We start from the raw sequence: 27,270 nt of genomic DNA on the forward strand, positions 1-27,270 counted from the left end.
TATATCTGGAAAAAATGCAATAAAAATTATTTTTTTTCTAAAGTCAGATACTTGTTTATTTCCTTGACATCTGATGAGAGGGTGTTCCACGGGGCGGGTGCCACTACCAAGAAGGCCCTCTGCCTGGTTCCCTGGTTCACTTCTCGCAGTGAGGGAACCGCCAGAAGACCCTCGGCACTGGACCTCAGTGTCCAGGCAGAACGTTGGGGGTTGGAGATGCTCCTTCAGGTATACTGGGCCGAGGCCATTTAGGGCTTTAAAAGTCTGCACCAACACTTTGAATTGTGCCTGGAAACGTACTGGGAGCCAATGTAGGTCTTTCAAGACCAGTGTTATGTGGTCTCAGCGGCCGCTCCCAGTCACCAGTCTAGCTGCCGCGTTCTGGATTAGTTGTAGTTTCTGGGTCACTTTCAAAGGTAGCCCCACGTAGAGCATGTTGCAGTAGTCCAAGCAGCAGATAACCAGAGCATGCACCTCTCTGGTGAGACAGCAGGCAAACAGAAGGTTGCAACTCAGTGGTAGAACACATGCCTTTCGAGCAAAAGATGCCCAGTTCCATCTTTGACAGCTCCTGGCCGAGCCAGGAAAAGACTCCTGTCTGAAACTCTGGAGAACAACTGCTAGTCATTGTTGGCAACACTAAACTAGGTGGGTGGATGATCAGACTCAGTATAAGGCAGCTTCAGTGTTCGAAATTCGCCAGCTGCATTTTGTACTTGGCTATCGGCCACTTGCAACCAAGCGAAGATGTCCAGGCAGCAGGATGGCACCTGTCGTCTCCACCATCTGGAGGTGCGTGCCTGGGGATCCTTGGATCTTGCCTATAGAATTATATCTGCGGTATTTTATCTTCACAGTCAGAATGCATTTCAGGAACCATCAAATTGTATTGAAAAAGACGACTGGCCCCAAAATGGTAACTAGGCACTCAGTTTTTGTGACTGTAACCCTGGCTTAGGGATGCGGGTGGCGCTGTGGGTTAAACCACAGAGCCTAGGACTTGCCGATCAGAAGGTCAGCAGTTCGAATCCCTGTGACGGAGTGAGCTCCCATTGCTCAGTCCCAGCTCCTGCCAACCTAGCAGTTCAAAAGCATGTCAAAGTGCAAGTAGATAAATAGGTGCCACTCCAGCAGGAAGGTAAACGGCGTTTCCGTGCACTGCTCTGGTTCGCCAGAAGTGGCTTAGTCATGCTGGCCACATGACCCGGAAGCTGAACGCCAGCTCCCTCGGCCAATAAAGCGAGATGAGGGTCACAACCCCAGAGTCAGCCACGACTGGACCTAATGGTGCCTAGCTTATATATCACTGGTCGGCTTCCTTTGTTTCCTGCAGACAAGCTGCTTATTATTCAACCTGATTTGCTTACACAAAACTTGCATGGTGCTTAGCCTGTGTCCAAACTTTATGGGGCATTTCTCCTTATTTGTTTTTACAGGGAAGTTATATGACAATGAGCATTCAACCTGCTTTCATCCTGTTTTGCTTACAGTGGTTTGTATTGCTTATGTTCCTTAGGAAGAAATCTAAACAAAATGCAGGTTTATAGTATTGCTCAGGAATGTTAAGAGGCTAATAAAATAAAATAAAAATCAATGCTATTGTGAAATCAGTGGTTAGCAATCCATGGGGTTTTGAAAGGTTTGGTGTGCCATCTTGATTCCAATTGTACCTATAACATAGACCCAAACTTGCTGCTTCATCTCTGAAATAATCATGGTTACTGTATATTCAGATATGTCTAAATACAGAGGCTGGATCTAGGCACATCAAAGAAGCGATTCAGTTAAACACGTTGTAAACTCATACAGGGAAATCCGGTAGGGAAAGACAGGACTCAAACAGTGCCATCTGGTGTCACAATGTTATATCGCATATACAACGCATATAAAATGCTTTTTCTTTACCAAGCTAGCTGAAGCCAGAGAGAACAAAGTGACAATTTCACACACCCAAAATAGTAAACAATCTCTACAGTTTAACCTGTTTCATCCCTAAATTTCCATGACAGTTTCTTATTCTTGGGAGAGTCTTAGTGTTGAACTAGTGCTGTTATGTGCACAGCCCTGGGACTGGGGGCTGCTGTATTTGGTGCAGCCGATGGAGCAGGTTGGACTGCATTTCATTAAAAATGCCCTGGACCATATTTCTTACATTTCTTACATTTCCTGCATGTCCAAGAGATCTGGCCATAGCCGGAGTTTTCCTTCTTCAAGATCCAGACATAAAAGAAACCTCCCAGCCCTTTATTGATTTTATTTTATTTTATTTACGAACAGCTTTTCCTGTCCTGAGACACTCTGAAGCAATTTATCAATAAACACACTGACAATGAAAAACAATTGTGCATATGTTATAGGAATCCCAAGGTCTCAAATATAGTATAAATGTTGGTAATTGCACAAGGTAAACACACATACATAAGTATAGAAACCACAGGTCTAAAAGAGTACAGGAAAGCCATCCAAAAGCCATCTTGGCTCTCCTAGAGACTCTCAAAATTTCCTCTGCCTCCTTAATCACCCTAACCCTATATCTATGAACCTCCTTTGTATTAATTGTCATTGTTTGCCCAGATGCTCTGCATTGAGGGATGTCTGACCGGGAATCCTGGTTGTCTTATCAAATGCTATTTATTTGTGTAAACTGTGTCTGGAACTATGTGAAGCTTGCTAAATCCTCAGGACCTGCCTGAGCCACAGTAACCCCACCTTATGTGTGATGTAATTTCTGACTGTTTGTATAGGGGGTGTCCTTCTTCTCCACGCCAAAATGCAAACCCTTAAATGAGATGTTTCTTCTTGGTTCTGAATCTCTCTTGCCTCCTTGCTAGGAGGGGAGGGAATGTCTGTTGCAACAGAAAAGTAGAGATCTGCCTTGCTTTCGCTGCATCCTGCCTCCATCCATTCATCTCTGACCAATCGTGGACTTAGGGGACTCATCCCCTTGGGGAGTTGGGCAGCAAAAACCACCCACCCAAAATTTTCTATATCATATACAATTTAGACACAGACTGGGATAAGGGTAAAGGCTTGTTGAAAAGGGGAGGAAGTCTTCAATAAGGGTCAAAAAGATAATAGAACTATCCCCTGCCTGATATGTAATGGACCATTCCAAAAGGCAGAAGCCACCACCCTAAAGGCCTGATTCCTACACTGTATGGAATAGACCTCCTGATGAGATGCTGTTTAGAAGAGGTCCTCTCCTGCAGAGTGTTGTGCAGAAGAGGTGAAATTATCCTGTAACCATTCTGGTTCCAAGCTATATAGAGCATTGTGCCTCTTTCCTCACTCTCCCCTTCTCCAAACTTAGGATTCGCTCCTCAAGCTACAGCTCTGTCGGCACCCCTGAGAAGGACTCACCACCAACCAAGCTCAAGATGTAGCTTCTGTATGGTACTAAACTATGGTACCATGCTATTTGGGGAGGAAATGGGTGGGAGAAGGAGAAGGAGAAGGAGAAGGAGAAGGAGAAGGAGAAGGAGAAGGAGAAGGAGAAGGAGAAGGAGAAGGAGAAGAAGGAGAGAGCCAGCAGACTACCAGGGTATGTCCAAAATAATCTCCAGCTGTGATGATCTGTAATCCTTCTTAGGTTTTCTTGAAATACAAAATGCAGAGAGAAAAAGAAGAAGCCCAGCAGATGGAGGAATAGGAGAGGATGGTCTGTGCACCAGGAGGACAGAAAGTAAATGCTTTTAACATTTGGAAGCTGGCTTCCCCAATACGAGACGTTGATTCAAAATAGATGGCAAATGAGTTAGGAATGATGCGTTGTGCACAGGTGCTGCCAGCAAAACAGAATTCCAAACCCAGTAGGAACGTCTGGTTCCCTAAAGTGCATCTGGAGCTCAAATGAAGAAGGCCATTGTGTTTCCTGAATGAAGCAGTCTGTCAACAAAACCCATGGTGATTGGGAGTGTGTGAGTGTGGGGTGTGTGTGTGGATGCTGTGGATGTTGGGACTTAATCGTTCAGGCCCAGAGTCCACTTCTAGGGCACACTGTCATTGCTGCATCCCGAAAACCAAATGTCATCTGATTCACTCCAAAGAGGCTCCAAATGCCAGCAACAGGCCGTCTGCAATGTTTGTCAGTGAAAACCCCAGATATCTCTGTGGCCCGAAAAAAGAGCCTTCGATGCCCTAACCTGTGGGTTCACGGTTTCGGCAAAATCCCGTCATCGTCCGACTCACTCCAAAGTGGTGTAAAACATCAGCAAAAGTCCCCCTGCAACATTTTGCAGAGAAACCCCTATGTTTCACTGCAGCTCAAAAAATGAACCTTCAGGGCCTTAACTGTGGGTCACGATTTCGTCCAAAACCTGACATTGTTCTATTCACTTCAAAACGACGCAAAGCACCATCAAAAGCCCCCCCCCCTTGCAACCGGACAAATGTCGGCAAAAGTCTTGCAGCAGCCTTTCACGGTGAAAACAACGTCGGGTTTAGCATGACCCTATTACTCTGGTTAGGGTGTCAAGGACTTTGTTTTGGGGCTGCTGCAGAACGCTGGTTTTTAGCCGCAAAAAGCTGCTGCAAGACCTTTGCTGACGTTTGGCACCGTTTTGGAGTGAATCAGACGACGTTGGGTTTTGGGTCATCCTGCGACCCCCTGGATTTGAGCATCCATTTCTCCATTGGGGGGCATTGCAAAACACAGGGTTTTTGCTGCGAAACACTGCAAAATGGTTGTAAAAAATTGGCACTAGTTTTGAGGGGATCCCAGATTTTGGGGTTTGTAATTAATGACGCCATAGGCTTGGGCTGCTATCCTAGAATTTACCTGCATGTTATGATGTATTCTCTTAACGCAGCACTTCAAGGACCTTAACTCTCCTATTTCCCTGCATTTCCACAACTTCCTCAATATGCGTTTTAAAGATTTCCTTGCCATAACTTTAAAGACCTCATTAAACAGCTGCACTTGAATGTTTGTATAAAGATGACTATTGGTTAAATGTTTCCTCTATATACTAACGCCATTAGAAAATCCGGTCTTATTCTACTGGTTCAGAAAGTTCTTGAGCTTTTTAAGGCAGACCCCCAAATCCGGATGAGCAGTGAACAGTTTGTTCCCTTGCCTTTCCACTTAACTCAGTGGTGAGCATATCAGGAATGGACTACTAACCACAGCAGCTGTGCATTGATTTTAAGCATGACGTATTTAGGAATAAAAATATACATTTAGACAGCAATTCCATTGGACCATGGGGTTGTCCTCAAGAAGTTGCCAACTGTTTTATGTTTTAAATGTATTTCTGTGCTGCTGATGCAATCTACGGTACTTAAGGGCCGGGCTGTGGCCCAATACTGAGTCCTGACCATAGCTGTCAACTTTTCCCTTTTCTTGCGAGGAATCCTATTCGGAATAAGGGAATTTCCCTTTAAAAAAGGGAAATGTTGACAGCTATGGTCCTGACCCTCCAGCTAAAGACAGATGGAGTAGTTTTCAAGCTTCCTACATTTGGAGAACTCTTTCAACCAAGAATTCTCTGCTCAGGAACCTCCTGCAGAGTATCAGAGGTGACCGTGACGATATTGGAGAATTCTGTCCGAAATGGAAGTGGGAGCACAACTTGCCGCAATTTGCATTCACGTCCAATGTAAAAAAACCCCAAAAGCCACACATGTGAATACAAACAATATTCATTCTTGGTGGTTTTCGTTTTCATCCAGAAATGCTATCTAAAGGATGGAATTATTTTCAACTTCGTTTTTTTTTTTACATTTCGCTCCTGTTGGAATTAGATTGCTTTTAGCCACAGACAATAGCAAAACCAAGAATGTGGGTTTTAGTAGAAGCCAAACTCCAGCAGAATAAGGTAAAAAAATAAATAAAATAAAGGTAAAGGACCCCTGGACGGTTAGGTCCAGTCAAAGGTGACTATGGGGTTGCGGCGCTCATCTCGCTTTCAGGCCGAGGGAGCCGGCGTTTGTCCACAGACAGCTTTCCGGGTCATGTGGCCAGCATGACTAAACTGCTTCTGGTGCAACGGGACACCGTGACGAGTGTCAGAGCACACAGAAATGCCGTTTACCTTCCCACCGCAGCTGTACCTATTTCTCTACTTGTACTGGCATGCTTTCAAACTGCTGGGTTGGCAGGAGCTGGGACAAAACACCGGGAGTTCACCCCATTGCATGGATTTGAACCGTCAGCCTTCTGATCAACAAGTCCAAGAGGCTCAGTGGTTTAGACCACTGCGCCATCCTTGTCCCTTCCAGCAGAATAGAAGTAGTTTGAGATGAACACAGGAAGGGATGGAAATCGCTGCCTCCTAACATCTGTTGTGGTAGGCATGAACTGACAGGGTTCCAACCCATTCTGCCCCCTGCCAATAGGAAGCCCATGTCACTCTTTCCTTCACCAAGTACTTGCTCTCACTTAGATTGCCTTTAATAGGGCTGCCATATGTCCAGACATTACCCAGTAATGGGGGGGGGGAGCTGAAAAACTTTGGGGCTTGTCTAAAAAATGCAATTTTGGTGGCTTCCTAAAAGAAAGCTCAAATAAAGCTCCTGGTTTTTACTTTTTGAAATGTGGCAACCCCATGAGTTGCCTGCTGGAATTGACAGCCCTCTCCAAGGAACTATTGTCATGATTTTCTGGCTTTGCATACAAACACAAACACCTCAACACATTTATTTGTAAAGGGCATAAAAGGAAGGCGAACATATTATTTGAATACAAAGGAATCCGAAGAAGTATTGTGACTTTGTGACCAAAGGGAGAATCAGCATCCCTTCCATTAAAAGCAAATTGTTTGTCATGTGTCATGTGCAGCAATTGTCTATCTGAGGTCAGGTTTTGAATTTGATTTATTTGGTCACAGGATCATTAAAAGACTGCTTTTCCATAAGATCAACCAAGACCCTCTGGTTTCCTCCCCCCCCCCCTTTGAGGCTTTTTGCCACCCAACACTCTTCTTGGTTCTGTGCAAACCCTTTTGAGAAGTTTTGACGTGTAGATTTACTCCCGAGTAAGCTTCAACAAGATTCCACCTGGAATGCTGAAAATATGGTTTTATGAAGGCCTAGACTCTTCCAGACCCTCCAAGTGTCCCTATTTTCCAGGGATGTCCCTGATTTAGAGAAGCAAACCCAGTTTCTGATTTGATCCCAGAATGTCCCACTTTTCCTTAAAAGGTAAAGGTAAAGGAACCCCTGACCATTAGGTCGAGTCCTGACCGACTCTGGGGTTGCGGTGCTCATCTCACTTTATTGGCCGAGGGAGCCAGCGTACAGCTTCCGGGTCATGTGGCCAGCATGACTAAGCTGCTTCTGGCAAACCAGAGCAGCGCACAGAAATGCCGTTTACCTTCCCGCCGGAGCGGTACCTATTTATCTACTTGCACTTTGACGTGCTTTCGAACTGCTAGGTTGGCAGGAGCAGGGACCGAGCAATGGGAGCTCACCACGTTGTGGGGATTCGAACCGCCGAGCTTCTGATTGGCAAGCCCTAGGCTCTGTGGTTTAACCCACAGCGCCACCCGCGTCCCTCACTTTTCCTTAGGACGCCCCTATTTTCATTGGAGAAATCTTGGAGGGTATGGACTTATCTGACCCCTGAGCCGTCTGAAGGCAAGCCTGTATAGGGAAGATATTTTCATTTTTGATGTTTTATTATGTATTTATATATGTTGGAAGCTGCCCAGAGTGGTTGGGGCAACCCAGTCGGATGTGCGGGGCATAAATAGTAAAATTATCATTATGGAATGGGACGTCCCTATTTTCATCGAAGAAATGTTGGAGGGTATGAGTGTCCCTATTTTACAGGGACAGTCCCTGATTTACAGAAGCCACCCCTGTTTCTGATTTGATCCCAGAATGTCCCACTTTTCCTTAGGACGTCCCTATTTTCATTGGCAAAATGTTGAAGGGGATGGACTATATTGCAGTTCCGTAGTGTGTGATTGGCAGCTCCTAGTCATTCAGGAATCCTGAGGGCCTAGCAATTAGGATTGCCCCCTCCCTCCACTGAAAAACATCCGTTATTCTTTTTAATGAAATAGAATCCTGCATTTGTTTCAGCAATATTTTTAAAGTGGAGTGTGTGGCTTAGTCACTGGAACCGTGTTGTCAATCTATAATGGAAAACAAGCAACCAGCAAAAGGTTTATAAAAGAAAACAGAACTACATCCAAATTTTTCTAGGATTCAGATATAAATACTCAGAGAACTTGATAGTAACAAGAACGATCACATGGCAACTCAGTTCACAGGCTTTCCCAACCTTCTGTTAAGCGTTTGTTTTCCAACATGGATCGAAGTGATAAGAAAATGACTCAGTGGATAAAATGAGAGGCGGGCGAGATGCAAAAATCATTTGTTTGTGCCATTGCAGGAGAAAAAATGTTGCTTCGGCTTAAACTCCTTTTCCAAACTGGCTGCAAAGATTTCCATTATGGTTTCCAGTAAATGAGAAAATCCATGAAAGAGAAATGTAAGCTCTGACCTTTTTAGGCAGGTGGGTGACGTAATTTGGTTTCTGCTCATGGAGCACTATGATATCCACGTAAAGGCACATAAGTTCAGAAGGTCTGCTCTGAGGTTAAGGCACTGGGAATAAAGAACAAAAACAAAGGCAGCAAGCAGTCCCCATAAATTTCAGCTGTACAATTACGGAATGACTTGTTCTAGCGTTTTATCAGAAAAAAGCATTGGCCTCGTATGTTGCCTTGGTCTTGGCTGTGCTGCTATATATATATATTTGTTTAGAGTGAAAAGAGTCTGGTCTATATTCCTCTCACAACTGACACTAAGTTAATAGTCTTTGTTATCCAAAATGTTGGTTTCATTCACAAGTGTCTGGCAGGAAACGGCACTTTTAAAAATTACGTTCTTTTCGCAATATACTGAGGTTTCAATTTATAACATTTTGAGTCATGCAATCAACAAAACTAGCTGGTTATTAAAATATTTTTTCTCCTTCAATGGATGACACCACCTTTCTTAAAAACGTAAATGAGTAAGTCTTCAAGATAATTGAAGGACAGGCTTTATGTTTTATCGTAATTCCAACTTGGAAAAGAAAACTATGTTCTAATAAGGAAAAAAATAGCTCCTTTGCCTCCCATGCTTATTTCGTATATATCTTCTGTGCCTCTGTGAGCTATAACTCTACACAAACAATGGTCTGTGACTTATTATGAAATAACTTCCATGATTCATCGGGGTGGCAGCATGAAAGCACATTGCTAAGAGCCCTAGATTAAATATTTTAAACGCAGAGCCGAAATGTGGAAGCAAGCTGTGTCGAAATCAGCGCGACTTATGAGTGACTCTAAATGCAACATGTGGCTAGCTGAAAGTGATCTCAGTGGAGTTTCTGCACAAATGGTTTCTCGTTGGCTTGACATGAATGAAGACACCCTTGTGGGCTTCAGAAGTATTAGACGAAAGCACTGTACAGTGGTACCTCGGGTTAAGTACTTAATTCATTCTGGAGGTCCGTTCTTAACCTGAAACTGTTCTTAACTTGAAGCACCACTTTAGCTAACGGGGCTTCCTGCTGCCACTGTGCTGCTGGAGCACGATTTCTGTTCTCATCCTGAAGCAAAGTTCTTAACCTGAGGTACTATTTCTGGGTTAGTGGAGTCTGTAACCTGAAGCGTATGTAACCTGAAGCATATGTAACCCGAGGTACCACTGTAATGATTTTTTTAAAAAAAAGTAATAGAAAAAACTGTTGGGAATGTAAAGGGATGCTGCTGTGGTCTTTAACCAAACAGTGCTAAGATGTGCTTAATTATAACTCCCTTTTGGGTCTAGAAAGAGTTCAACACAACTCACTAAGGGGAAGATGGTGCCACTCGATATTCCAACACATTATGGAGTGTTCAAATCCGCTATTAACATTCAAGCAAAACGTATGATTTGATAACCCTCTTTCAGTAAGGTAAAGCTCAAAATGATTCAGAACAGTTTGTTGTTTAGGGAAACACACACACACACACAAACCACATTTTATTAATAATTGTTATACCTTTATTAAGCAGTGAAGATCCAAGGTAACATGGCATGGGCATTATCAAAACTGTACAACTTATCAGTTATAGATTTTTATTTATTTATTTGGAGATACACACAAACTACAGAAACAAAGACAATGGGGTGCTCATACTGGCCACAGGGATTTAGCAGGTATATTTCTCCCGCTCAGTTAAAAAAAGTTATATCCTTGTATATATATAAAAAGGTAAAGCGTATTGTGTTTTGAAAATGGCAGAGTCCGGATAGAGATTCAGTTGCTTCATGAACACCCCAGGACAGATGAACAAAACAGGACAAGAGTTGCCTCATTAAAACAAATCTACACTTATTCTCACACAGTGTGCAAACCGAGACAGGCGGCTGCTGTGGCTCCTCCATTCATTCCAATGGGCCTTGTAGAAGAGCAATGCATAATTCCCATTGGAATGCATGGTGGATGCCAAGCCGCCATACCTGTTGGATTGCACTTACAATCAGCAGTAGGGTCTTCTTTTGAAGCATGAGGTAGATGCACATAGAAAAGACAAGAACACATCATCATAAACATTTTTTTGGGGGTGGGGGGTGGGAATCAACATACAATCCTCTTTCAAAGTAATACACAGAAATCTGGACTCGGCTACATTCGTCACGTTTTGAAAGTGTTATAAACATCCAACACCAGATGGTGCCAGAGAGCAAAAAATGAGTTTATATGGATTTTTACATGGGCTTTTCTTCTTCTCTTGTAAAAAATTTTTTTTACTTATCTATAGCATTTTAAACCTGTGTCTAGATCCACCCTCTGTCAACCCTACACAATGCGTGACATGTTGACTTTACGCGACCTTAAAGTAACAGCTGTTCAATGCAAAGATGTCTGGAAAGTCAAATGTGGGTGATTAGATACTGTAAGGGAAAACTAAACTTGGCCCTCCAGCTGTTTTGGGACTACAACTCCCATCATCCCTAGCTAAAAGGACCAGTGGTCAGGGATGATGGGAATTGTAGTCCCAAAAACAGCTGGAGGGCTGAGTTTGGGGGTGCCTGGTTTAACACTTTGTCAGTGAGACAATGGAAAGTTCTCAAAAACACTACTATGCAACATGAAATGAAATAGTACACAACATCAAACATGAAAAGAAGCTTGCATGAAAAAATAATAAAGGACTTCAAAACGTAGAGCTTACATTTGTAGCATAAAAATAGACTTCAATGGCACTGGAAGAAACCATTGTTCTCTCTTATGGCAAAGGTATCTGTTCATAAATTCCCTTTCTCAGTACATGCCTGGTTTATTACAAAAGCATAACTCAGCCCTCCACTGTTGCTAATATAAGGACTTGACAGCTCACCCTGGAAAACAACAGCAATACTTTGGACCAAATGGCTTTGTGGTTTACACCTTTTACCAGTGATGAGCACAGAGCTGCAATGCAGGTATGGAATTCTCTCATTCACAAGAACTTCCTTTTAATTTCCAGGAATGGATCCCAACCACACATGAAATGCGCACATGCCTTTTGCTCCTCCAGTCTAATGGAGCAGCCCATGGGAACCAGAGATGTGCTTATGCATCCTAGTGCATGCATGTCTCTGGATGCGTAGACAGCATAAATTTTTTAGGGATATCATTTGCATCTGGCATTTGCTCTACTGTCAATTAACCAACAGGAATTTTCCATTAGCTCCATAACTTTCCATTTAAGTAAGTATAATAATAATAAAAACTGTATATAATAAAGTGAGCGTTCTGAAGCATTCGCAATTAAGTGCATCGCGGTCAATGAATTAATTATAATCTCGAACATAAGCCTAGAAAAATGTCATTTCTCTGCTTGTAAATATTGCCTGTTTTGGTTTTGTATGTCTGTAAATATAGATCCAGGTTTTCAGAGTCAATTTTGATAGAAATATTGATAATGCAGCATCTCTTTCTCTCAAAAATATACATTTAATTATTTTACACAAAAATGTAACCTTTCATTCCAACAACCAAGTTTATAATACTTCCAATAATATCTCTGGTTTTAATAAAATCTGGGGGGGGGGGGGGTTAGAAGAGGGCAGAGAAAGAGCGTATAAAACCGTAGAATTCACAGTAACTGAAATTGAACATCTTATATAAAGCCACTTATATTTAAATATATATTTATATTTATGCCCACATTTAATGTAGTAAAATATAGCTATGATGGATTTAAAAGACTCTAGTCTTCTTTGAAGACATTTTAAAGGTTTTCATACATAGAATATGATTATCTAATACATTCAGTTGAAGGTTAGGCAAAGCGCATTCTTTTTAAATACACAGGTAGCATATTGCTTATCCAGACACCTCCCACTAATCCAACCCCGCAAACACTTTTGAGAATGTGAATTATGTAAGTTCAAATTTATTTATTTTTGATATATTCCGAATAGGCCAGGAGCCCTTTTTATCTGTCGGTTCACCAGCCCCTGTGAAGTTTTGTCACCTTTGCCAGTGTAAAACCCAATAGGCTAAAAGGGTGGTTCGGGTTAAGGGCAACAGAGGAACTGGCTTTCCCCCCAGCTGAAACGTGCCACAATGGCGTTCCGCCACCTCTCAGATGGGCCCTGGTCCCCCGGAAGCAAGGGGAGAGATCAGACCTGCTTCAGAAAAGCCCCGCTGTGCTTCCTGCTACAGCAAGGCCAAACAAAACAAAAAAAGCCATATCCATTGAAGGTTATATGAACTGTTTACAAAGGGAGAATATCTCTTATTTTGTTTTCAAGGAGGAGGATTCAGGAGACTCTGTTTCAGCTCACAAAACGACAACTCAATATTCCTACAGTTTCAAATTGCAACCTTTGGTTTTCATTTGGGAGGTACTTTAAGGCTAGCGGGAGGCGAGAGTTATAAAAAATATTATGAAAATTAGTACCGGCTTGCTCTTTTTTTGCATTCCAAATGCTACTTTGGGAGATATCCAATTGCAACGTTGCGATGACTAACAAGCAACTGGATACAAACCATAAAGGGGCTTGTAAGGAACCCTTCCATTCCTATTCATGGTGAGTCATACAGAACAATTAGCTCAATAGTTTTCTCCTCTTGACGCTTAAAAAAAAAAAAATCACCACAAAATTTTGGAAAACTTAGAAGAAGCAAAGAATGAAGTTCTGACCTAAGAATTTTCGATAACAGTAAGCTAATTGTAGATTATATACAGCAAAAAAGACAACGATATCTATGTATATTTTGTGGACCAGGCCCAAAACACAGAGCTGTAGTTGTCTCCACATCACAACTAGAAACACTTGCACTCATTGGCAGGTCTAAAAAATGTGCTTCTAGATCACTGTGAATCAAAAAAATCCCAAAGGCTTAGTCCTACAACAAATAGGACTATATTTATCTATATTTTCCTGAATTTTGGCAATGACCACATTTGCAGAAGTATATTCAGGGGCCAAAGGTTCAAAACTGGTCCATAATCAACCCCACCTTGGAGCACACAAGTGCTCACCATTCACGTGTGGTTTTAATATCACTTGCAATAACCCCAAGTTACAGCCCCATGGGTTTTTCAGTATGGACACAGCACTTGGGGCATATACAGGTACAGTGGTACCTCGCAAGACGAATGCCTCGCAAGACGAAAAACACGCAAGACGAAAGAGTTTTCTGTTTTTTGAGTCGTTCCGCAAGACGAATTTCCCTATGGGCTTGCTTCGCAAGACGAAACGTCTTGCGAGTTCTTGCGAGTTTGTTTCCTTTTTCTTAAAGCCGCTAAGCCATTAATAGCTGCTAAGCCGCTGAGCCGCTAATAGCCGTGCTTCGCAAGACGAAAAAACCGCAAGACGAAGAGACTCGCGGAACGGATTAATTTCGTCTTGCGAGGCACCACTGTACTCCTCATTCACCATAATTTCAGGGAAGGTTATGCACACACAATGGAAATCCTCATAGGAAGCAGTGCCTGGCGCTGCAGTGAAAAGAAAAGCTGTTGTACGTGCAGAAGCTGCACGTGCGCATTGGCGCCATGTGGCTTTGCGTGAAAATTGTATGCAAATTGTTGGCCTACTTGTAGCAGGCGGCAGACACTGTACTGTAAAAGACTTTGGGCTAAGTCCTGTGCAAAGGTTGGTAGCTCCAATTAATAAAAAAAAAATTAAGAAACTGAAATGGCACTAAGTGTCGCATTATGCTTCCAAGCAGGCTTTGGGATGGATAAACAGACGTATACGGAAGTCATCAGGAATATCAAATCAACATATGTCCCACACGCCATGTTATGTATGGAAACATTAGTTTCTGTTTGCTAAAGGTTGGCAAAGGCAAATCCCTGATGTGGTGGACAAGATAATGGTGGGCCAAACACAGCACTGAGTTAAGCTCAAAAACCACAGAAACGATCAAGATGTATATATTGCGATAATGGCAACGGGTAATCCTCTGCGCTGGAAGCTTTCTCGTTCTGGTGAGGTGGAATCCCCGGATCAAACGAGACAGAAAACAAAACCTTTCCCCCCAGCTTATGAGACTGAAATCCCTTGACACACCTCGTGTCTCCTTGATGTCTGCGGAACCTAGTGCTTATGATTCTGTTAAGACAATGCAGTGTTTATGGTGGGGGAACCGGCTAGTGTCTCACGTCGCGAGCCTGTGGATGTTTTCTGCGCAATCCACAGCTGCCTGCAAAGAGTAGCTTTGTCGTGTGTGAGCCTAGAGCATGCTGCAAGAAGTTCGAGGACCATGAAGGAAATCCTTCCTCGTTCTGCCAAAGAATCCAAACCAATCCTTTCAAAGCAAATGGCAACAAACAGCTCCTTTTGAACCTCTGCTCCCCTACGTGGTTCCGGGGGCTTGCATCACGTCCCCTGGGTTAGGCTGCGCTGCTGCTGGAACAGGGGGTGCTTTGTGTGCTGCCGATACTATGGGCTGCGCTGCTGTTTTCAGAGGCCGGCGGGGATGTGGGGACCGGCTGCCTTGCTGCCGGTTCTCCTGGAGGAAACAAACAGGAGGGGAGGGAGAAAGAGTTTGGTATTACAAGGAACATCTCCACAATCTTCTTGCCATCACAGTTGGGCTGGATGACCCTCAAGGTTCTTTCCAATTCTACAATTCTGTGATTCTAATTTATGTATGTGCATATCATTCATATCCTGTTATTGGTTTACGGAGCTCAAAGATAGCCTCCATTTTGTCCTTGCAACAGCCCTGTGTTAAGAATATAGGACTGCCCCAAAGCTCAACAATGCAAACGCAATCTCCCTGGTACAGACTTTTCTAGGTTCTGTTTGCTGCACTATATCGCAGTGACCCTTTCCCCCATATTGAGTAAAATGAAAAACTGTGACTTATTTCCACAAGAGGCCTCCGGAAGGGATGGGATAGCAAGGAGTAGAAATAGGGAAAAATCTCAGGGGTCCGACTGGAGACATGAGAAGGGCCTCATCTTTCTCATGAAACACTTATTTAAATGTGTTAGTTTTATTGATGTGAATCCATAGAAACACCTACATTTCCTGCAATGCAGATTAGAATTTAGTCTGATGCTTTTTTGTAGCATAATGTACTGCTGTGCCTTTTAGCAGAAAGCCCTCTAAGAAATTACTGGGTTCATGCCATATATTGGGATTTTTCTCAAGTTCCTCACTTGAATGGGTCACTTTATCCTGTATGTACTTTATCTAACCGTACATCCTTCCCCTTACATTGCAAAAGCCATCTCTGTAAAAGCCATGTTTAAGGAAGCTGGGGTGGGGAGCTTCCCTGCACTAAAAATTAGGAACATTGAGTGCCGACTGGGGGGGGGGGGGAAGCCACCCTATTTCCATATTAAACACAGAAAATACAGTTGCTTCCATTCCCTTAATAGGGCCCCTGCAAGCCTCTGCCAGGAAAGTGCTCTGCAAACTGCAAAACTGGCCTATATTCCCAGCTGCTGGGTCCTATTACAGTTTTGCTGTCACCCATTCCACTATTACACAGAGCTGTGCAGCAACCACAGCGCACCAGATATGATCTGTATACATTTTGTTTTAACTTTGTGCAGAATGAATACCTTTTCGTCTTCAGGGGGAAAGGCATGCACAGCTGTCAAAGTCTGAATGCCAAAAATATATCGTTTCGGTTTTTTTCTTCCCCCTCCCTCCCTTTCGCCTCTTCCTTTCCTCCTTTCTCCGGACAGCTTTCCACAGATGCATTTCCCCCTTTCAAGTATGGGGTTATGCCCTCTTGTCTCGGTGGCACCATTCTCTGCTGGAGATTAAATCGTTTCTCCATCCTCCTCCTCCTCCTCTTCCAAAGGGGGGTGGGGAAGAGAACTCAGTTTTTCTCTGCTTGTGGAACGAACATTATTTGCCACGGCCTCCAACTGCAGCACCTCGGCCTCCATCCATTCAGAGCAGTACACGGAATGAGCCTAGCAGCCATAAATCTACACCGGCTAGTGAGATGCCCACCAACTGGTGGGAAATGTGGCTGGAAAAATGGGTCAAATTTGAATGAGTGGGTTTGACAATCCCTTTCCCCCTATTCTCGGTCAGCTTTGCCTTCCTCTCTTTCCTTTGGCACATGCCTCATTCCCTGGCTGCCATTGGGAGCTTGGAATTTTCAAACATACAAGAGGGATCGAGAGCTGATAGGTCTGCTGGCGGTTGCTGTAACAACAGCCCTAAACCAATTCTGAAGGTGGATGGCATTTGAGAGAATCTCCTAGGGGAAAGTTGCAGGTGCCCCTCTTTATTAGCTTCCAGTTCTTTTCAGCTTTCTGACAATACTTCTTTTGCCACTCCACCAATTTATTTTGCCACTCTGTTTAAGAGAAGGAATTGAATAGACTGCTAGACACCTGGGGCATGGTTATAATTATTTTTCTCCCCTTTCTTTTAAATTACAGCTTTTCAATGAATGTTCGCTACACGTTTTAGTCTCCCTCTGTCACCTCTGTTCATTCAAACAGATCCTCAGTTTTCAGAGTACAAAGCAAGCCCTCCCTTGCCATGCTTGGCTCAACATGACCTGCTTTGATTTAATACCCTTTCCCGCTGCTAAACTTAGATTTTTATTACAGTTTTATAAAACAGTTAAACATCCAAAATATACAAATCACGCAAGGCACACAACTAAAATAAAACCCAATTGCAAGTCTTTCCTCCCTGCTGCTCACACTTAAAATAAAAACAATACAGAAAAGTCAAATAGAAACCCATTCCTCCTACAGATTCAGTTCAAACATAAATAGTTTCATTCTTATTTAGCCTTGTCCAAACCAAAAACATAGTTACGGGCCACCAGTAGTGTAGCATGGGGGAGAAGGGGTGGGGGGTTTGGCCTGAGTGCAAAATTTGTTAGGGGTACAAAATTCCTGCACTTGGTGCTGCCTCAATACACACTTCCATCACTGGGCTCCGTTGAAAATGGCTTCTCCGTGTAAACCAGGAAGTGACCTCTCCAGACAACAGAATGACTCTTGTTTTCTTATCTCTGTGGCTGTGATCTCTTGGGTGACATGGATGCCTTAGGCAGCTGAAGGCACATGTGTACTCCATACATTTCCCTCCTCCGTGTGGGCTTGGGTACTGGCAACCCAGGCTATGCCACTGCTCCTCAGCTTTTTTTAGCCTCTGCTGGGGTGGTATTTGTTGTGGCAGTTTATTTATGATTGGTAGATGCCAGACTTTAAGGATCCAATCTGACTCAACACGCTTCCATTTGGCTGCTACCAGCAGGTGACCCACAGTCAACGTATTATGCTATTATGCGATGTGTGTGTGTGTGTGTGTGTGTGTGTGTGAGAGAGAGAGAGAGAGAGAGAGAGAGAGAGAGAGAGAGAGAGAGAATTTTCATGCTCACCTGTGTGAGAATAGATAAACCACAGTGCTCCTGTCAGCAGCGCGCCAATAACGAAGGCTGCAAAGGCAATGCCCACGACTGTCAAAGTGTCCAGGCCGTGGAAGACAGCTGTGAAAATGGAGAAAACAAATTAAGTAAATCAAGAAGTACTTCTATTTAGAATGCTTTTTAAAAAAAAGAATTAGAGAGCGAGAGAGCATTCTAAACAAAAAGTGTGAGTGTGCTTCCCTATGCATTTTGATTATCAGTGCTCAGCAGTTAGTAGCCCATGAGCCCATCAACTGGGAACTCAAATTCCTTCTCCTCCTCCTTCCTTTGCTAAAAACAGACCCTGTGCCTCCTTTCTTGCCCACCTGCCTTTGGTCTCTCCCTATGTATGGTAAACAGCAATTATTCTTTTTCTTAACTGTATAGTGGCATACAAATATTTTTTATAAATAAACAGAGTCAAGGCTTATTTTCAGCCACTCCTCTCTGGAACTCAGTTCCGGCACTTCTCAGGTGGGTTCCGTGGCCATTTGAAGAGAACAAGGGAGGTGTTCGTGGTGAGTTCTGGCATCTTTTTTTCTAGAAAAATAGCACCAAATACAGTAATGCAGGGGAAACTGATGGTAGGCAACTCTGAGAGCAGATAGGATTTGTCTGCCAACCCCTACTGCCTGCTGAAACGAGCCACTGCATTGCACTTCAAGAGTGCACCAATATTTCTGGATCCAATGCCAACTTGAAGGAAAGACTAACCTCCAGAAATCAGCACATCTGGCAGCGTGACAACGGTGCATGAGCCATGGGAACAAAGCGTGGAAGTTAGATGCGGCCGAAAATGTGGCCCTGAGCCACCTAAAGCCAGCTCAAGTTGTAGGCCCACTACATTTCCTGCTAGCTGCTGCTTGTTTTCAGTTTGTAGGACTAAAATAACTTATTTTCTAATGTTAGCAGACTTATTTTTAAATTCTCATATCCTTCAAGTATGTGCCTTTGGGATAGGGAGGGATTTAAAAATAAAAATAATTAAACCAGTGCCCTGCCAATTTTGCTCCCCAGCATCTTCAGTCTATTAGGTGGGGAGCGGAAAGGCTGTTAAGCGGGGAGGCGGTGCCAGCTTGAAAGTCAGCAAATGCATAAATAGAAACAATTGGTTTTTCCCCACTTTTGGCAGATGTTTTAATCATGGAAATCAGTTCCAGCCCATAATATTGAGCTTTCCCAACAGGAGAGGCAGGGCAGTTTGTACGAGAGTGCATCTGGTCCCTGAATGCATCGCTCTGAACACATGCTGGAAAACGACAGCAACTTCCACTCATCCTGATCTTTTACTTCTTTCATACAGACACATGTACATGATGCAATCCTAATTAATTTCTTTTAAGACTCAGTTTTATTATGTATTATTTCTAGGGACTAAGGGCTCAGTGACAAAATACTTTAACTACTGAATCTGGAGCTAATCAAGAAACCAGAGGCCTTATTATATATTTTACGTTTGCAACTAGCTTCCCTGAATGGCCACTCTAACGTACGAGTTCCTGTGCCACCAAAGATGCCAGACAGACAATTCTGTGCCCTCAAATGCCATAAATGTCCACATCTATACTGATGTGTGTGCGCATGCGCACCTGAGCATAAAGCAGCACCTCTCAGAGCAGGGATGGGGAACCTGTGGCCTTCCAGATGTTGTTGGACTACAACTCCCATCATCCCTGACTGTTTCCCATGGTGGTTGTAGTTGATGGAAGTGGAAGTTCAATGACAGGTTCCATGCCCTTGTCTTGGAGAACTGGATTCAGGCCAGTTGCTGAATCCTGTTATATAAGCTCCTTTCTGCACTACTCCTGATTATATTTGCTTGTTGCCTGCATTTATAGCTCATTTATTTCCCAAGGAATCCAGAGTAGCTTGTAAGGGCCCATCTACATGTTACATATGCATAACTGAACCTCAATATCCAGCCCTCTCTTCTTTCATCTGTCTCTAGGTAAAGCCACTTTGGAGTAAAAAAACAAAACAAACCCAAAATACTATAGTCACTGCTCCTTCTCTGTTTAAAAATTCTCTCTCTCTCTGAGTGACTTCCCGGGAGGGAAGAAGTTCTGTAATGTAGTAAGTAGTTAGGCCCTTAGTTTCAGAACAACTCTGTGTGATCCAATACCATGATCCAATACCACAAAGTAAAGCTCATGGTTGAAGGGAGATTTGAACCCGAGTCCTCCGTTTCCAAACCTAATACTCTTGCTACCTCTCCAGAATGGCTTTCTGCAGAAGTACTAAATTCCATAAAAACTACTTGCTCTGCCTCTGTTGTGAATAGCTTCAGGACTAAACACCAGTGGGATCCCTCTCTGGTGATAGATAATACAGACACGCAAGTAATTGCATTTGATTCTACGTCCTTTAAAATGCAAATGAACGCCTTATGAAGTCAAAGATTTCAGTTGATTAGCAGTTTGTAACTTTACCACCAGAACGCTCTGGTGTATTGCTGGAGAAGAGAGAGGCATGTTTAACTTACGTGCTAATCCTTCAGGAGGTTTCGAGTAAGAAGGAGGTTTATCTGTTAAAAAAAGAGAGAGAGAGATGAATGATCCTCGCTTCAGCAAATTTTATACACTACATCAGCAATTCCAATGCAGAGTCTGCAATATATTATGAAACCCAGTCAGAACTGATTCAGCCTGGATTAGGGTGTATAAGGAGAAAACCAAGTTCCCTCTCAAAACGTGCATACAGCGGTGTTACATAGGTTTAGCAGGTGGTGTGAAAGCATCTCCACCGAGTTGCTATTTGTTTTCTCCTACAACAGCTCTTCATCCCCTTTTTCTGGCATCTCCTTCCAGTTGATGATGGATTTGGGACCACCATCTTATTCATTTCCTGTGTGCAGGAGCAGGAGCCTCATGCACCTTGCTCTTTCTAAGCATAACAGGCTTTGAGCGGCAATCCATACCTATTACATAATGGACAACCCACACAATACTGTTTATCTGCGGAGAATAAGGGCGAGACAATTTGTGAAGAACAATGGGACACATCATTCCTTGCAGCGCCACCTCCCTGCTCACTGTGATCCTACAACTTTTCAAATAAACCTTGCTGTAGCCTAAATTTATTTGTCCTATTAAAAAACAACAACCCTCAACATGAGTTGTTTTGTCAATCCTGGGGAGTGTGACTGAACATGCTTCGAAGAGAAGGAATCCTTAAAGTGGAAAGAATGCAGTAGGAGACAAGGTAGCCTTGCATATATTAGACTTGGCAGACTTTTAATTTTGTTTTTTAAGGAGTTAATTCAGCATTTATGTGGATAAGCAAGGAAATGATTGAAAATGATGGAAATAATTGAAAATTCTCACGCTTAAAGGAAAGGAGCTTCCTTTGTATTAAGGGAATTATTGTTGTTCCTTGTGTTATGGAAACTGTTCAATAGGTGACCATCACAGCAACAGCTGTCTTTCATTTTCCACCTACGAGAGGTGCCAATTTATCAAAGTTCCTGCATTGTTTTTGCTCCGCTGCAATGTGATTATTTAATTGCATTACAAAATTATTTGCTAACATCCCGTATCATCTCACATGTGTTCACCGCTGCAGTGTGGAATGAGAAATACTAGGATGCAGGAATCCTGCAAAAGTGGATGGTTAAAAGAAAGCCATGGGCCGGCTCTGTGTCAGAGGGACCAAACCCAATTCCATTGGGATCTGGTTCCACAAAGCAGGGAGCTGAGCCTGCAGCAAACAGCATTGTAGAACAAAACCTGGCAGGGTTTGTTTTCTCCCAGACATGCGACATACCACCCCATCAGTACTAACGGGTGTCACGTGTGTGACTTGCGGAGGACTGCAGACATCCTGAACTGGACGTTCTGTTCCGACTCCCTGTCTACAGAGCCTTCAAGCCTGGCTTCTGGTGCAGATCTAACAGGAATGGATCCAGTAATACAGTACAACACTACACACAATAGCTGGCCTGCTTTGCATCAAAGTAGATGATAATCAACTTCTTGGAGATGTAAATGCTCTTGTTTAGGAGTTTTGCAGACCTAATACCATTCGTTTCCCGCCGGCTTGCTGTTCGTTTACAAGGGCAGTTAACCCCAAGAAAGGATGCTTTGATTCAGGATAGAGAAGATGCACGCCAACGAAGAAACATTATCCATACGCTATTGCCCACCACGCTGGACAGCTGAAAAATTCCAGGACTCGTTCCACCAAACATTTCACAATTAATCCAGCCTGACCTCTGTGCACCATGTTCTGTATCACACTATTGTCTTCTTATCTAGTTGCAAAATACATTTAAAAATAGCAAGGAACTGAAAAAGCCCAGCACTAGATTCCTTCGCGAGTCAGAATTGCCACCCAAGTTACTATCCATCCCCAAGTGGATTGTTCCAGTTATTGAAATCAATGGAAGACTGCAGAGCAGGCCTAGAAAGACTTAAACAGCCATGCATTTTTAATTCTACTGTTTGGAGATCAAATATTTTGGCATTATCCTCAGTTGGATTCATTTGCGTTAAGACCAAAAGAAAAGAAAAAGCTGCAAGACTCAGCGCAGCCTCATGCTGCTAAACAGAAACAGTTGCTCCTCAAAGTCCCCCAAGCAATGCTCTACAGTGTCCCATGAACTGCCGAAACGTCCAAAAAGCACGCTCGGCAGGACTGAGGTTAAAGGAGTGCTGATCCTCGGCTTTTAAATCTCCCTGGAAAGCATTCCAGAATTTCAAACAGCCCTAGCATGCAATTGAAAGATTTTGATCTCCAAGCGAAACCACGGAAACCCTCTAATTAAACTGCCATGTGAACACTAAACAAGAGCAGGCAAGGCTGATGCTTACTGAGAGGTCTTAAAAATAAGTTTAAATATGCATCCCTGCTGCTGCTGTTGTCAAAGGGGACCAAGGAAAGGATATTTTGCACAGAGGACTATACTGTTAATGGTTATTTCTCCACCGTTTACCATACAAAGAATTGATATTGATTTTTGCAAACGCATGCAATTTGTACCCCTACATTTCTGACCTGTCTTCCTCTTTTCAATGTCTAAAAAAATAAAATCTATTTATAGCCGCCTTCCCCTGTCAATCACGTTCCACATTCAAGCGCTGCCATAGTGTAAACATGGAATACAATAGGGTGTGGCTGCTGTTGCATGCTGACAGCTTCTAGGAGCCACAGGTAAGAGCTGAGTGCAGAATGGGGACCAAAGGTGGTTAAACTATCCCTGAAGGAGCATGACGTGTCCCCTATCAGATGTACTACCCCTCCCTAATACCCCATACATGCCAGTAAACAATCACACTTGGGATATTTTTAAGACTAATACGAATCTATGGCTCCTCCAGTTTTTCAGATCTCTGGCAAGTTCGGATAAATAGTAAATTAGCAGTTTCCATATGTCAAGATGATTTGATGCTGTCGTTTTGAAAGACAGAGCAAGAGCAAAGTGAGGAAGACAAGAGTCCCTTTACCATTCTCGTCAGTTCTACCCACACAAACGCTGCATTTTTGCCCATCTGAAATGCTGGAAGCTAAATAGCTGCAAGGATTCTAGAACCGGAAAAGAATGTATATTATGAGAGAGATCATGTGTCAAAATTATGTAGCGTATTTACGCAAATCTAGCGTGCCATCAAATCAAATGCGCACCTCCGTTTTCAAAACCTTGAAACCAAAAAAGTATTTGCTGGCGTATGTAAATGCGCCATCAAATCTAATGCGCACCCTAATTTTGGTGGAGCAATTTGGCCAAAAAAGGTGCACTGCATTCGAGTAAAAATGATATTCTGTTTCATAAAGGACATATTGGTATCGATCCCACTATGAGTTAATGAAACTGACAGGTGGCAAAGTAGTTTTTCCATAGCTTTCAGGCCAAGGTGATGACAAGTCACAATTTTCCTCCAATTGCAGGAATGCGCTGCCTTCTTTCCAGACCATTTTATGTTTGGGACAAAGCAGTGGTAAAAGAATGGGATCTTGAAGTAACAATTCAACTATGCTTAGAATAAGTAAGATGTATCTGTGGACAGAGTTTCGGTGCTATATTTCACAGTGCTATGTTCCCCTCCTTCTTTAGAATGAAACAAATGGGACTTCCAGGAAAATATGGCATTATTCATATGCAAATGTGTGCAGATTTAACTGACTGACTAATCAACTAAATCAGCAAAGTTGGTAAGTTTCCTTTAATCAGGCAACAGACCCAGTTGGAATCTAAGTTCTGAGTGACATCACCAAAGTGCCTTTCAAGTGAATGGAACAAAAGGATTAACTTAAATTATCAAAATTGGTGGTATAGAAAATTGGCCTCAGTCCTGGAGGTCATGACAGCAAGTCCCACACTCCTGCCCTGCAATGGGACGATTTTAGGACAAGCAGGTGGAGGCTATAGACATTCTAACATACAAAGCAGGACAAATTATTCCCTGAACAACCCACAGATGGTCAATTATGGCAAAAAATTTATAAAAAATAAAAATAAAAATTGAAGAAAGGCCCTGAAGCATGAGTCCACTGGTGAACAATTTGACATAACAGTTATTTTTCCCTTTGAGGCCACACCAACCACAAAGGACAATCAGAACATTTAAAATGCATTATCCCAATACTTACCTTTCGCAACTCCAAACAGGCTGAGGTCTTACACATAAACGGCACTTGGCTTGTGGGAAAAGTGTGTGCAGGAGAAGACGATAAACTACTTGCCCACTGTAATAGCCCCCACTTGCACACAGTGGACAGGATCCAAATAACTATTTAGAAGGGCTCAAGGGCTGAATATCTTTTAAATTATTTTATTTGAATCACACCCTGCATCACACAAAATTGCTTTTGAAAGTCCCCAGCTCGTTTCAAAAGCAGCTCATTTTCCTATAGGGAGAAAAAATGTGGAGACTGTCTAGGCTCTGGCTGGTGAAGCCATGCTCCCTGTGGCTGCCTACTTTACAAGAATATACCGTACCGGTATATTACCAAAAATATACTGTACCATCCTTTAATATTTTTAATACATTAGAAGTTTCAATGTAATTATGATGCCTAAATAAATATTTACATACAAGTTTTAGGGGCCTCAGCAATAATGAACTGCTGGAAGCAATTGCACAGAATTATTTAATGTTTACAAATCCCATATTGTTCTAAAGCATCAGAAATGCGTTTCTTTCCCAGCCAAACTGTATTTTCATAAATATGTATGGGAGATAAAAGAGCAAGCAAATGTTAGCGCTCAAAGATGATGGCGCCCTGTAGCCTGGGAACAATAACGCCATGTAACAAAACTCTATGTGCCTGGAGCCTTTTTTTAAAAAAAAAAGAGAGAAAAAACATTAAATCAAGTATTAACATATTGTCTAATGAAATGCACTTTTGTTAATAGATTCAAAATGTATTCAGTACCTTCTGGCTTCTCTTTATGAGATATCACAGCAAGGGGTTTGGTGAAGGTTTTCTTATTCTGCATCATTGCTAGGATCATATCAACACTAAGAAAGCTGCAGGCTTCATCAGGAGGGATGCACTAGAGGGATGAAGAGAACATGTGGCTTGTGAGATCAGGGACTCATTTGAAACTGCTACATTATCAGAATAGGCGCACAGCTGCTTCGCTATCAGCAGCAGTCAGAGATGTTTAAGGAATAGTCAACAAAGTATTATCACAACCCCAAGTCACGGTAATCATACTCCAAGGAAGCCCCAGCAGCTGCATTTCAAGATGTAAACACTGCCTCAATATTTAGATTATTTAGAAGACCCATCAGTCATCGAGGTTGCCAAGGTTCTCCTCCATGCAATGCAATCTTGTGATAGGGCTACTGGTGTAGCTTTTTCTGTGCCCAATTAAGAAACTGGTCCAGATGTTGCTTTAGCAATGCTGTAGAAAGCATTCTGGGATGTGGTGGCGCTGTGGTCTAAACCACTGAACCTCTTGGGCTTGCCGATTGGAAAGTCGGCAGTTTGAATCCGTGCAATGGGGTGAGCTCCCGTTGCTCTTTCCCAGCCAACCCAGCAGTTTGAAAGCACACCAATGCAAGCAGATAAATAGGTACCGCTGTGGCGGAAAGTGTTTCCTTGCACTCTGGCACTTGTCACAGTATCCCGTTGCGCCAGAAGCGGTTTAGTCATGCTGGCCACATGACCCGGAAAGCTGTCTGCGGACAAACGCCGGCTCCCTCAGCCTGAAAGCGAGATGAGTGCCGCACCCCATAGTTGCCTTTGACTGGACTTAACTGTCCAGGGGTCCTTGACCTTGACCTTATCTTAGAAAGTGTTCTGTCCCCTGCTTCCTGTCAGCATCTTGTTTTTGCACAGTTTACTATGCAAGTCAGGGCAGGGATATTTTACGCGCCCCCCCCCCAAATCTTTGCCAGCTAAAGCTACTGATGTTACTTAAGGGCAGAGAAACTCACAATGTCAGGGTCCCACTCCTATGACAAATTCTACCAAATGACACAACCAGAGAAGATTGATATCCAAGTATACTTATTTGAGAAAGGGTGATCTTATCCACTTAAAACAAATGAAAAGCTTTCCTCCTCAGGAAAAAAAATCCCTTCTCCACACAGATATGCTGAATACTTCCATAGCAATGAATTTTCTATGCAAATGCAGGATAAGCAATAAAAGGAATGCAGAAAACAAGTCAAAACACTCATCTATTTCCCTTCAAAATCCTCATAAGTCAGGTCAACCTAATAATTCACACATGGAATTTCAAAAACAATAGTGTTATTATATCCCAGCAGGATCTGGAAAATTAATGCTAATGCATTGTTTACAGCTAATGCCATGAGCATTTAATATATCTAGACCACTCCTGTAGTGGAAAGCAAATTCTGTTTATCACCTGTAACCATTTAGTAGAAAACGCTCATCGTGCTGTCAAGAGCCACAGCAGTTCTCACAGGGAAAAACTCAATAAATACTCTCCCAATGCTGCTAATTGCAATCATTCATAAATGTATTAATATTTATATATGGTTGACTGCTACATTATTTTGGGGTTGCTGCGGTGGAGGGACATGCTTACATTTATATCTAGAATACATACTTACATGTACCTGTGACACTTTAGGCACAAAAGCTTCAGTCACCATATTTTATGGAGAGCTAGAACATTGGTTAGGAGAATGAGCTGTGAGCTTGCAAGTGCTCAGTTCGAATTTACTGGTCAAACATAGGGACGCAACTAACTCACAGCTTCAGCTCTTTATCTTTAGTATAGGGATAAAATAATATGGTCCTATTCCACATGTATATGCAGCATTTAGAAAAAGGAAAATATTCTATAGCAACAACAGCAACCTATTGTTACGCGAGGGGGCCAAAGGGTTCCTGGCAGCCACAATTCCAATGTAAAGATTTGCTGCAGAAGTGACATTTCCCCTTAAGCAGTCGTCTGTGTCAGCCAAAATGCCTTCAGGAAACTAAATTCCCATCATATGAAGTCACACCTCTATGTTTTAACAGCCTGAGATCCC

At 42.8% G+C, this 27,270-nt stretch overlaps 1 protein-coding gene and 2 long non-coding RNA genes across 3 annotated transcripts in view; 1 reads left to right on the forward strand and 2 right to left on the reverse strand.

The window, feature by feature from the left end:
- LOC308586948 overlaps nucleotides 1-27,270 on the reverse strand; it is a 562,568-nt gene that overhangs the window by 93,270 nt on the left and 442,028 nt on the right. The gene's annotated exons all lie outside the window — the stretch shown is intronic.
- Nucleotides 14,342-27,270, reverse strand: part of TGFBR3 (transforming growth factor beta receptor 3) — a 140,712-nt gene continuing 127,783 nt past the window's right edge. Inside the window, exons 14-17 of the mRNA XM_081194006.1 lie at nucleotides 25,190-25,310; nucleotides 20,301-20,342; nucleotides 17,792-17,899; nucleotides 14,342-14,935 (exon numbers count right to left, since the gene is read on the reverse strand). Coding sequence (XP_081050132.1) covers nucleotides 14,817-14,935; nucleotides 17,792-17,899; nucleotides 20,301-20,342; nucleotides 25,190-25,310 — 390 coding nt within the window. The 3' untranslated portion in view covers nucleotides 14,342-14,816. The remainder of the gene's footprint in view (nucleotides 14,936-17,791; nucleotides 17,900-20,300; nucleotides 20,343-25,189; nucleotides 25,311-27,270) is intronic.
- On the forward strand, nucleotides 15,406-19,166 carry LOC308586932. Its single transcript, XR_014008146.1, has 2 exons — nucleotides 15,406-17,667; nucleotides 18,951-19,166. It is a non-coding gene; the product is annotated as an uncharacterized lncRNA (long non-coding RNA).

Source organism: Podarcis bocagei (assembly GCF_964188305.1).
Source record: "Podarcis bocagei genome assembly, chromosome: 5".
Taxonomy (NCBI): Eukaryota; Metazoa; Chordata; class Lepidosauria; order Squamata; family Lacertidae; genus Podarcis; species Podarcis bocagei.